Source organism: Crocuta crocuta, unplaced genomic scaffold (genome assembly GCF_008692635.1).
Source record: "Crocuta crocuta isolate KB4526 unplaced genomic scaffold, BGI_CrCroc_1.0 scaffold138, whole genome shotgun sequence".
NCBI classification, from domain to species: domain Eukaryota; kingdom Metazoa; phylum Chordata; class Mammalia; order Carnivora; family Hyaenidae; genus Crocuta; species Crocuta crocuta.
In genome coordinates this window covers 2,610,861-2,622,425 of record NW_027532585.1, presented here as the reverse complement: position 1 = coordinate 2,622,425, position 11,565 = coordinate 2,610,861, and the positions used below count along the sequence as shown (strand labels likewise).

At 51.5% G+C, this 11,565-nt stretch overlaps 1 protein-coding gene across 1 annotated transcript in view; it reads right to left on the bottom strand.

Moving 5' to 3' along the window:
- Positions 1-11,565, bottom strand: part of RGS10 (regulator of G protein signaling 10) — a 34,978-nt gene that overhangs the window by 10,891 nt on the left and 12,522 nt on the right. The window contains exon 4 of the mRNA XM_077779497.1: positions 4,421-4,564. Within this exon, the coding sequence (XP_077635623.1) occupies positions 4,421-4,564 (144 nt within the window). The remainder of the gene's footprint in view (positions 1-4,420; positions 4,565-11,565) is intronic.

The window sequence follows — 11,565 nt, the reverse complement described above, 5'->3', positions numbered from 1 at the left end:
AAATAGACCTGCCAGTAGTGGATTTTTGAAAGAAAGGGGAAAAAAAAAAAAAAGACACTGCAGGAAATAGCACTTCATTGAAAAAAACCCAACTCTCTGTGAGGTCGCCTCCTCCTTCCTGCTTCCCACAATTTAAATTTGCCAAACAGCAGCCTTTGATTCTAGGCTAAGGTTCCAAGGAAACGCCACAGAACTACCCCCACCTCTCCTGGCCTTACCAGCATGTGCTGCACACACAACTAGGCTGCATTTGCAGAGCTGAGTTAAATCAGAGAAGGAAGCGCAGCTGAGGGGCTCAGTCGGTTTAACGTCCGACTCCTGGTTCTGGCTCAGGGCATGATCTCACAGTTTGTGAGTTCGAGCCCCACGTCCGGCTCCTCGCTGACAGCTAGGAGTCTGCCTGGGATTCTTTCCCTCTCCCTCTGCCCCTGCCTGGGTTGCTATCTCTCTCTCTCTGGAAAAAAAAAAAAATCAATAAGCATTAAAAATAAATAAGTAAAATAAATCAGAGAAGGATCTCTCTACTTCTGTAGATTTTCAAAGTAATACTTTTGTCTGTTAGTTTAAAGTTTATTTATTTTGAGAGAGAGAGAGAGAGAAAGTGGAGGAGGCAAAGAGGAAAAGAGAGAGGGAGAGAGAGAGAGAGAGAATCTCAAGCAGGCTCCGCACAGCCAGCTCAAAGCGCGATGTGGGGCTCGAACCCACGAACCTTGAGATCATGACCTGAGCCAAAGTTGGACCCTCAACTGTTCGAGCCACCCAGACGCCCCTCAGAGTAACAGAGTTTTAAGCCCCCAAACTTCTCTTAAGATCTCAAACTTAAGGTATTAAAGTGTCTACCCCATGCTTCACAGAATACGCCAACCACAATTTAAGTTTTGCCTGACGCTCTGGGGTACCAGGATCAGTACCGGCATCACCATCCCGTAGCACAGGGATGCCCCCGGGGCGGTGCGTGGGGCCATGGGGCCCCCGCGCTCGGTGGCTCCAGATATCGCTGTGCTGTGGTTTTATGTTTACTTTCGCTTTTCTGTCTCCTCCCTGCCTGTCAGCTGTCGCCTCCAGCTGCCCGTCACTGCACAGCCCTTACCAGCGCTTCAAATCTGCCGTGACCGGAGAGCCAGAGCCCGCTAGAACTGTGTGTAAACCAGAAGTAAACAGGACTTGAATGAAGACCCGAGAAGATGCATGGATGTCAGGTCCTCTAACTTAATGCTCGGGGAGGATCTGCCCCCCATTCCAGATCCCAGCTGAGCCCTAAAGCCCACACTGCCCCATCAGCACCTCCGGGGACGGAGCGCTGCTGCCGTGACAAGGGGCTGAGGCTCCCTGAAGTCTTCCTGGTGAAGGGAAGGGGGTGTCGGGGGGCAGGAGGCAGGCTGCTCAGACGGCGCTGCGATGAAGCCAGTGGGGCCGATGGCAGCCAGCGCCTCTGAGGGGAGGGGGCTAAGTTAGGGGATATCTTGTGGTTCCAAATACGCTGCTCCCAGCATCCAGCTCCTTCGCTTAGAAAAACAGGGCCTTCCTGGGGCCTTTTTGGGAGCGGAGAACCACAGACCATGCTGAGCACACACGTTGATGGTTCCCAGCAAGGCCCTTGAGAGGCAGAGTTTTCTAAAGTGAAACAGAACCCAGAAGCCCTTCCCAGGGACTCGTGGAATCAGCTTAGGTTCCAAATACTTTGTTTCCACCCCATTGTGCCTTTAGAAAATAGTTAGTGCCTCTTTTTCCCTCTCAAATAAATGAATTTTATTTTCATGTTTATTTTTGAGAGAGAGAGAGAGAGGGAGGGAGAGAGACAGACAGACAGACAGAGAGCAAGCGGGGGAGGGGCAGAGAGAGAGGGAGACACAATCCAAAGCAGGCTCCAGGCTCCGAGCAGTTAGCACAGAGCCCGATGCGGGGCTCGAACTCACGGACGGTGAGATCATGACCTGAGCCGAAGTTGGACGCTGAACTGACTGAGCCACCCAGGTGCCCGTCAAATAAATGAATTTGAACAACAGGGTAAAAAAGTACTTTCTTCACATTAAGAACTCTGAACTGCATTGTGCCCAGCTGTTACAGGCACGCATACTGATAGGAAAGAAAAGGAGGGGAAAATCTAGAGATCAGATGTTATTTGTGGTTTTTTCCAGGTATGGAATTATGAATTTTTTTCACCTTTGTATTTTGATTTCTCAAGCTTCTTTTGTTAAGCACGTGTGTCCTTTATAGTTAAGTAAATAAAAGTAACCTTAAACATATTTTTCTTTGTCACTTAAAAAAAAAACAATCTGCCTCTGTGCCTTGTGTTTCCTCCCAATGTATGCATGCAGCGGCGAGTGCCTGGTCCACAGGGGTCCAGCCCCATTTCCAGATGTGCCACAGACCTAACTGTGGGAGGTCTGGGTCCTTGGAGTGATGTCAGCCTGTTGCATTCCTCACTGCTACCTTGGCTCCTGAGTCCCAGGAAATGGGACTGTCTATTCACGGCCTTTCCAGTCCCTCTGCAGCAGCTGGTCTGCTGGGGCTTGAGGAGCTGGGAGAGACCCCCAGGCTGTGAGCGAGGGCCGGAGTGCGGCCTTTGAAGGCAGGTGGAGAATGGATCTGGCCTCCAGCACTTCCTGCTACTAGCGACTTTGTGCAAACAAACCCCTCAGTCTCCCTAAACCCTGCTCTTCACATCATCAAAATGGGAATAATAACAATACGCACTGGAGATTAATGAGAGAATACGTGCCACGTGGGCACCGGGCACTGACGGGCACCCCTGGGCAGTAAATACTGCTATTACTGACAATACCTAGAACACGGTGTGTTCAGTACAGGTTCTCAACCCTGGAGGTACTGTAAAGTTTATTTATTTGAGAGAGAGACAGACAGACAGAGCCAGAGAGTATGGGCAGGGTCAGGGCAGAGAGAGAGGGAGAGAGAGAGAATCCCAAGCAGGCTCTGCAACATCAGCACGGAGCCTGATTTGAGGCTTGAACCCACGAACCATGAGATCATGACCTGAGCCGAAAGCAAGAGTTGGATTCTCAACCGACAGCCACCAGGCGCCCCTTTGGCTGTACTTTAAAGTACCCCAGGGAGCTTTTAAAAGACTCTGAGGTCCAGGTAGGGCAGATAACCTCAGACAGCTACAGCCACAAATTGCCTTTTCACTACACATTCTCCTTCCTTTCCTTCCACAAATCCATGTCCGTGGCATCCTTCCCATTGGCTCAAAACCACCACCTCCAGGAAGCCCTCCGCACATCTCCCACACTCGCTGGAATTCCCTCAATGCCAAAATTTGATTCAGGATTCACGTGGTGTTTCCACCTGCCACTGTGTCGGTGGGAAAGCACTGTCAAGCCACTTGTCATATTTGTATTTTCTACCTGTATACTTGTTCCCTAATCTGATGCTAAGGGAAGATGGGGTGCCCTGGAGGCTGGGACTTGCTCTGGGTTCTGTGCACACTCCACGTGATCAAAAAACGAGCCAACCAATGCGTCGCACGGTTCTTAGGATCTGGAGCGTCTCAGGCCATCTCTGAACCACTAAAGTTGAAGGTTAATTCTGGGGGCGGGGCCCAGGGTCTGTTTTAGCAAGCCCTCCAGATGGGCTTGCTCGCCTTTGAGGGCTGCTGAATTAAGCTGAACGCGAATTTCCTCCTGTGGGCCAAGGAGGGCCTTTGGTCCCTCAGTAAGGACAGAGCCAGCAGAAGTTTGATATTTGTCTGTGTTCATCGCCTCAAGTGTGCAGATGCCGCTTCATAAGAACGGAGCACGCTGATTAGTCACATCTGCAAATTCCTGTCTAAGAAATCTCCGGAGTGCAATTTCATCCCTCTTCCTATTGCCACTGGCATCTCTCATAAAAAAAGCTTGCCAGAAAACTAATTTAGCTCTTAGAGGTCCATTTTTTAAACTCAATTTTTCCTGCTTTAGATGGAATAAAGTGCCAAACGTTAACCTTTTCATTATAACTCAGGAGCTTCATTATGAACTAGCTTACAGTGTTGGGCCATCAGAAATAAGTGGCAATGTTTGGATAGCTGCACAAAAACAGCCCCAGGGTCCCTACCGCTGAGTCTTGCTTTCTAGCTTTTTCTCTTCCTACCTTCAGCAGTTATGCTGCTTCCTCAGTGTGGGCTCCTGAGATAGCTCCAGCCCAGCCTCCCTTCTAATCTGGATTGAGAAGACAGATAACCCTGTTGGTTCAAACTGTGTGTAGACGAAAAGTAGGCAGGCCTGCGGGAGGTTCCTACAGGTCAGATTCTGAGCCTGGCATTCCAGTCCCCTCTTGTCCACGGACCCTGGCTCTTCAGTGTGCCTCAGTTTACCCAGCTGGAGGGGGCAGCTTCTGGGGTGTCTAACATTCAGTTTTAACTGAATTCTTCCAGCCTGGGAATAAATGTCAAATCAAGATGCAGGTAGGGCAGCCAGATTACCTGGTCCTGAAGTTTCTGGAACATCAGTGGGTGTGGTTCTTCCAGTATCTTCTCATTGAGCCGGGACTGCCCCTCGACGTTGACTTGTGAAGAGGCCTTACTGGACAGAAAGGTCATGTAGATCTCTTTTGCCTTTTCCTGCATCTGGAGGAGACACAGGGAGCCTGTTATCTGAGAGCCCCGCCCTTCCAGCCTGAGCCCTATTCTCCACTCCGGCCAGGCCCAGAAGGGGCTCTAGCAAGAGAAGTAGCTTCATAGCCCTTGGGGGGCTCTGGCTGCTGCCTGGGGCCTGAGCTCTACGGAGGGGGGTGCGGGGCTCGTGCTTGGCCTAGCCCCTACCCCCACCCCCATGCATCTGTAGCCACACCTCCTTTCCTGAAATTGCTACACTATCCATTCAGAAACAAAAACAGAGTGAGTGACATTCTGCACCATTCAGGGCCACCCTGTGACGTCTCCAAATTAAGGGCTCAATCATTCATATACTGTTCAATCACAAAAAGAAAGGAAGTCCTGATACAGGCTACAACACGGATGGGCCTTGGAAACATTATGCCGAGTGAAAGAAGTGAGTCACACACTACAAGGTTCCACTCCTATTAAATAACCAGAACAGGCAAATCCACGGGGATAGAAAGAGGAGTGGCTGCCCAGGGCTGGGAGAGGGGGGAAAGGGGGAGTGACTGCAAATGGGTAAGAGGCTTCTCTTCAGGGTAATAAAAAAAGTTCTGGAACTGGATGGTGGTGATGGCTCTACAACACTCAGAATGTACTTAATGCTGCTGAACTCTGTACTTTAAAATGATTAAAACAGTAAAAACGAGAGTCCTAAAAAGTGATGAAGTGGTAAGATTTATACTATGTGTATTTTACCGCAATTTAAGAAGCAAGTCAAACTATGCACACAGATCCCAATCAGTTATCTAGCCCCGACTCTGCCCCAGACATATGCTAGGGGTTTTACAGCCCTGAGCACCCAGCAAAGCGTCATTCCTGAGGGGCCTGCAGGGAGACGGAGGCCTATGTGGTTCCAAAGCCTTGCATCCCCCCCAGTTCCACGCGCGTGAAGATACATCACCCACTCCAGGTCAGGGTTTTTTTGGGATGTGGGCATAGGCAAAGGGGAGGACGCTCACTGCCCACCCTGAGTGCAGTCCGCCTGGAAAGCATCGGTCCTAAGTAGACACGGGCCCTTAAAAGGCTTGTGAGCACAGCTGGGCAAAGGGCACCCATCTGCACTCACGCTGCAGCGAAAACCTACCGCGGCTGGAGCAAAAGCACTTAGGGTAAGTGCTCTGTCTTAAAAACAGCACGCCTCCTTGCTGGGGCTGCAGAAGGCAGCCTGGTCCTCTAGGGCATCCCTGGAGGGTTCTATTTTCTCCTAAAGAAAGGAAGCACCTCGCTGGCAGCAAAGATGGGGGTTGGTTCTTTGAACATTACAGCCTAACCTAGTACCTCACCCCACGAGCAAGCTGGAAGGCAAATGCTTCTGACATGCAGTCACAGGGCCATGATGGGGTGGGGGTGGGGGCCCAGGGGGCTTCGTGGGGCCCAGGAAACTGCCATTCTCTCCAGAGAGCCCACCTGAGAGCCTACATAGGCTGCAGAGCTTGGCTCAGAAAGCCTAGGCTCTGGAAACCTTTGGCCTTATAGAAACCACTGGAAGGCTTCAATACCTGGTGCTTGAAAGGAGAGGGAAGGCAGTTCTTGAACTGATTTTGGTTCCAGCCACTAGTTGACAAAAGACACCATGGGGCCGAGGCCTGACCACCCTGTCCCCCAGAAAGAAAGTCTGGACAGTATATCAGGAAGATTACCCAGGCCGGGGCCAACGCCCAAGGCCATGGCATCATTTTTCCATCAGCTATTACTGCGAACAGTTAATTGATGCCAAACTCAATGACATTACTTAAGACAACCATGGCGATTCCGAGGGACAGGTCTGGGGATCATCACAGAGACCCGGGAAGGGTAGCACTTCGGAGTTACTTGCCTTTCAAAGACCCTCCACCGCCCACCCCACGAAGGCATAAGCCTCACTCCCACCCCCCACTCTGTCAGGGAGGAACATTTTTGGAAAACCACTTCCTGCTTGAACAATACTTCGTGAAAGTACAATTTCAGCTAGTCTGGCGAACTCCGTGCAGAGCTCTGGAAATAGAAATCACTTTGGGTCTCCCCTCCCCCTTGAGCATTCACACACACACACACACACACACACACACACAAACACACAGACACACACACATTTTCCAGATGAGTCCAGGCTACCCTGGGTGGTGTTGCAAAGGNCTCCATCCTCAGGTGCCCCAGCCACCCCTCCTGAGTCTGTCTGGGGAGGGTGCGGGGTCCCCGAGGCACCCAGCCCAGGGCCCGCGGCTGCCCCCGCCTCCGGCTGCACACACACAGGGGAATGGCTTGAGCAGCAGAGCTTATCTGGGCCGGGATAGGAAGTGTGACTGAAAAGGGAAACCCTCAGACTCCAGACCACAAGCCAGTCACGGGAAGGCCTGGTGTCCAGGCTGAGAAGCTGAACACAAAAGAAGAACCGTGTCTCTCAAGTTATTTTGGTAGATGTTCCATAGCTCTGTTAACCCTATTCTAGCTCCTGTCAGGACAGGAACGGAACATCCACCCCCGGGGGGCTGCCCGGGCCCACGGCTCTGGGTGTGGGTGTGACGGCCGGCTTCTCCTCTCCGGCCCTTACAGCCTCCGCCACAGCCCCCACTCTGCACACGGCACCCCTGCCCAGCATCTGGCCCTGCCTCCCCCCTCCCCGGGCCCATGTGACGGCTCCTGGCATCAACCTGAGGACTGCCTGTGGGCGCGTCTGCACCCACAGGAGCGTCTCCAGCCGCCCCACGAGTCTGGGGCCCTCCTTCCAGCCTGGCAAAGCGTCAGCCATAACAGGGCTCGGGCAGGAGTCAGCGCCCAAATGCCGCTCCCCGCAAATGCATGTTTGGGAGAAGCAAACTCGCTTTAACGTCAGTCCCAGAAACCTACTCAGAAGAACAACGAAGGCAGCGGCACCGTGAAGCTCGGAAGGCTGTACGGTCTGACTCCTCCTCATCCAGTGCGCGGCCGGAAACTCTTTCCATTGGGAAAATAAAACAAAACCCCTTCTCCTNCCAGCCCACTGGCCTGGTTTCCTCCCACCCCCCAGCCGGGCCTCCCAGCCGCTCAGGGATGTGCCGGTGCCTAAGTCCCCCAGAATCTTCTTCTGGATCCCTCTCTGGCCCCTAGCCGCCCTTTCGGGATCCCCCAACACCTTCCTGTTTCTGTCTCCTTTCCAGGCTCCTGTCTCTCTGTTCCCCCATAACTTCTGGGGTTCCCAGACTTCTGCCCTAGAAGACGGCTTTCCTAACCACATGCTCTCCTGAGACTGCAGCCCACCCTCTACCCCCAATCTACTGACCATATAGAGCCAGCTGATTTCTAGAAATGTGGGCTTGGATGTCCCACAGGACACCTCCAACTTAACACCCATCCTGGCCAGTGGGTCGTACAGTCTCTATTTCCGGAAGCCGGGAGCCACGGTCCCCAACACCTGCCTCACCCCATAATGCACCTGTTGCCAGGATCTGTTCACTCTGCCTCACGCACATATCCGCACGGCCCGTTCTCCACCCCCGCCGCTCTGCCAGAGACAGACAACGGGAGAGGACACATGAGAAAAGTAAAGGACCGAGCCACTACCTTCAGTAACATCAGCTTCAGACAAAGAGTGAGGCGAAGGACATATCAAGCAGATGATGAGAGAATATTTCCGAGAACAGGCTCAGGAAATGGAAAGCAGTTGGAAGACAGCAGATGACTCTGCAGAGAACAAGAACAAACCTGCACCTGCAAGCATGGGGGGGCGGTGGAGGGGGGTGGTGACAAGGAACGTCCAAAAATGGCAAGAATTCGGGGGCGTCAGGTAACCCCAACGGGAGGGATAAGAAGGAGGACAGCAGAAAGAAGCCGATAGACGCTCCAGTCCCTGACCCACCCCCCAACCCTGAGCAGTGTCTCCTGCCCTTCTCCATGGGAGACTAATGTTTTCTCCTCTACAGAAATTGATTCAGGGTGGGTGAGGGGTTGCGGGGGCAGGGTTGCCTGGGTGGCTCAGTCAGTTGAGTGTCTGACTCTTGATATCAGCTTGGATCTTGATCTCAGGGTTATGAGTTCAAGCCCTGCATTGGGCTCCATGTCCAACATGGAGTCTACTGGAAGGAAGGAAGGAAGGAAGGAAGGAAGGAAGGAAGGGAAAATGGAAGAAAGGAAAAAAATGGACTCAGGAAAGCTGCAGAACAGAGGCATGAGAAAGACAAAGATGAGACACCAAACAGTTAAATGGAATTCTACCATAGGCCCACCAGCAAAATCTTTTCAGCCCAGAGCATTGGACATAACGTGTGGTTTGTGAGCACAGCCGACTTGTGGCCACCAGGAAGGGACCCTGGGGCCCCAGTCTAGAGAAAACAAAAGTAGAAAAAAAAATTCTACAGAAGGATGTGGAAATAAAGCTGAAATCTCCAAAAGAGAAGTAGGAACCAAAAGCCAAAGAGATTTAAAAAAAAAAAAGGGGACAAAAGATAAAATGAAGGGCTCAGTCCAGTGGGGGTGGGGAGGGGGGAGGGAGAACCATCACTGGGAAAGAGGCCAGGGAAAGTGGAAGGAAAGGAGTCGCAAAAGGTAACGATCAGCATAATAACATAGCATTCCCCAGAACTGTACGTTTCCAGAAGAAAAGGCTCCACCAAGTGCCCGCACAATAATGGAACTCCACTCCACTCCAAAGCCTCTGACTGTGCAGTGTTAGCATATTGGTGATGGGGGCGCCTGGCTGGCTCAGTCAGTGGAGCATGTGACTCTTGATCTCAGGGTTGTAAGTTTGAGCCCCACGTTGGATGTGGGGATTACTTAAAAATAAAATCTTAAAAAATATATATCGGTGATGAAAAGAGCCTATACGATTCCAGAGGGGAAAAAAAGCAAAAAAACCAAAACAGGTTACAAATAAAATGCTAATTCTTGGAGCACCTGGGTGGCTCAGTCGGTTAAGCCTCCGACTTCGGCTCAGGTCATGATCTCACAGTTCGTGGGTATGAACCCCGCATCGGGCTCTGTGCTGACAGCTCAGAGCCTGGAGCCTGTTTCAGATTCTGTGTCTCCCTCTCTCTCTGACCCTCCCCTGCTCACGCTGTCTCTCTCTCTCAGAAATAAATAAAACATTTTAAAACAAGTTTTAAAATGCTAATTTTTAACGAAAATGGAAGACAAGGGGACAGTGTCTTCGAAATTCTGAGGGAGTTTCAGCCTAGAATTCAATGCTATGTTCTATCACAATATCGGTAAATGGGGCAAGTAGAAAAATATTAACATTTTCACTCAACCAGATCTTTCAATGTCCACCTCTCACGTCCCCTTTCTCAAGAAGCTACAGCTGGCCGTGCCACACTAGAATGAGGGGGTGACTCAGGATGGAGGAGGGTCCGGGTCCCCGAAGCAGGCAAGGGGCCAGGGGATGCCGGTCGTGGCTGAGGAAGACCCGGAGACGTCTGGGCGGGAGCTGTGGTTAGAGGAGAGCGGCTCTGGGTGAACCAGCTGCAGAGATGAATCATGAGGACTGAGCCCGTGCAACACTGTTGAGAAGCATCTCAGAGGCTACTGGAGATTTCAATTTTTTTAATGTTAATTTATTTTTGAGAGAGAGAGAGTGTGTGAACAGAGGAGGGGCAGAGAATGGGGAGACCGAATCTGAAGCAGGTTCCAGGCTCCAGGCTCTGAGCTGTCAGCACAGAGTCCCACGCGGGGCTCGAACCTACCAACTGTGAGTTCCTGACCTGAGCCCTTTGGCTCAGCAGCAGACAAGAAAGAATAGTCTTACTCGTGAAAATACAGTCAGGGATGTAAGTAACTGAAAGCTCAGTTAGAGCAAAAGGAAGCTGATAGAAAGCATCTAAAAGTGATGAGTTAGCTCAGAAGGAACGGGGCGCAGGGCAGGCTAATGCCAGTCCTAAACCATACCGCAAGCAGCTGAGCTCCGGTCAGACCAACCTGGACCCAGCCAAGTTCATGCTAAACGGCACAGCACAAGCCAGAGGGAGAATGAAATCTGGGAGGTGCTTTGGGTGAAGGGAAACAGCCCATCATACTCCTGAAGGAACATGGGTCACTTTTGGATTTTTATTTCGTTTGTTTGTTTTTTAATTTTGCTTATTTATTTTGAGAGAGAGAGCAAGCAGGGTGCGGGGGTGGGAGGGGGGAGAGAATCCCAAGCAGGCTCCATGCTGTCAGCGCAGAGCCTGACTTGATCCCACAAACCATGAGATCATGTCCTGAGCTGAAACCGATAGTTGGATGCTCAACCAACTGAGCCACCCAGGAGCCACAGTGCTGCTTGGTTTTAGAAGACAGATCTATCTCTCATGCTAATTCACGGGGGAGAGGCACTTTATAGAAAAATTTCAAGCCATAAAGACATTGGGAAGGGGAAGAAGTGCTTTAAAAGCTGCCTGCTAACTATGAGCACCCTGAAAGGTACAACTACCCCAGAAACCCCAAGGAAGGCAGGGGTGTCACCTTCCTAACAACCTAAAGTCCAGCATCCTTGCCACACATGAAGAGTGTCAAGACTATACTGATCTAAGGGGCCTGCCAGGAGGGGAGGCACAGGCCAGGGAAGGCAGCGGGGACACAGCGCAGTTCCACTGTGCAGAGTCCTGACAATACACGTCTGNGGGGGGGGGGAGGCTGGACCCCTGCCCTGGTGGGCCCTCGGGTGCCAGCTGACCCCCGAGTGGGGAGAGCTGGAAGTCAACACGGCACTGGGCTGCTCTGGGGACTTGGATACAGCGGGGAGAAGACAGACAACAATCTCAGACCCACAGAGCCTGCATGATAGAGGGAAGAGAAGACAGTATCTATTGAAAGGAAATAAAGAAATTATAAACACAAGATGCCAGATAAGTTGGTAAGTGCTCTGGAGAGTTCTAGCTGGATAATCCTCGTAACAGCATGAAAAAACAAGCCAGCACAGGTCCTATTTAAGATAATGAAGGCAGGCGCGCCTGGGGGGCTCAATCACTTGAATGTCCAATTCTTGACTTTGGCTCAGGTCATGATCCTAGGGGCATGAGATCAAGCCCCACATCGGACTG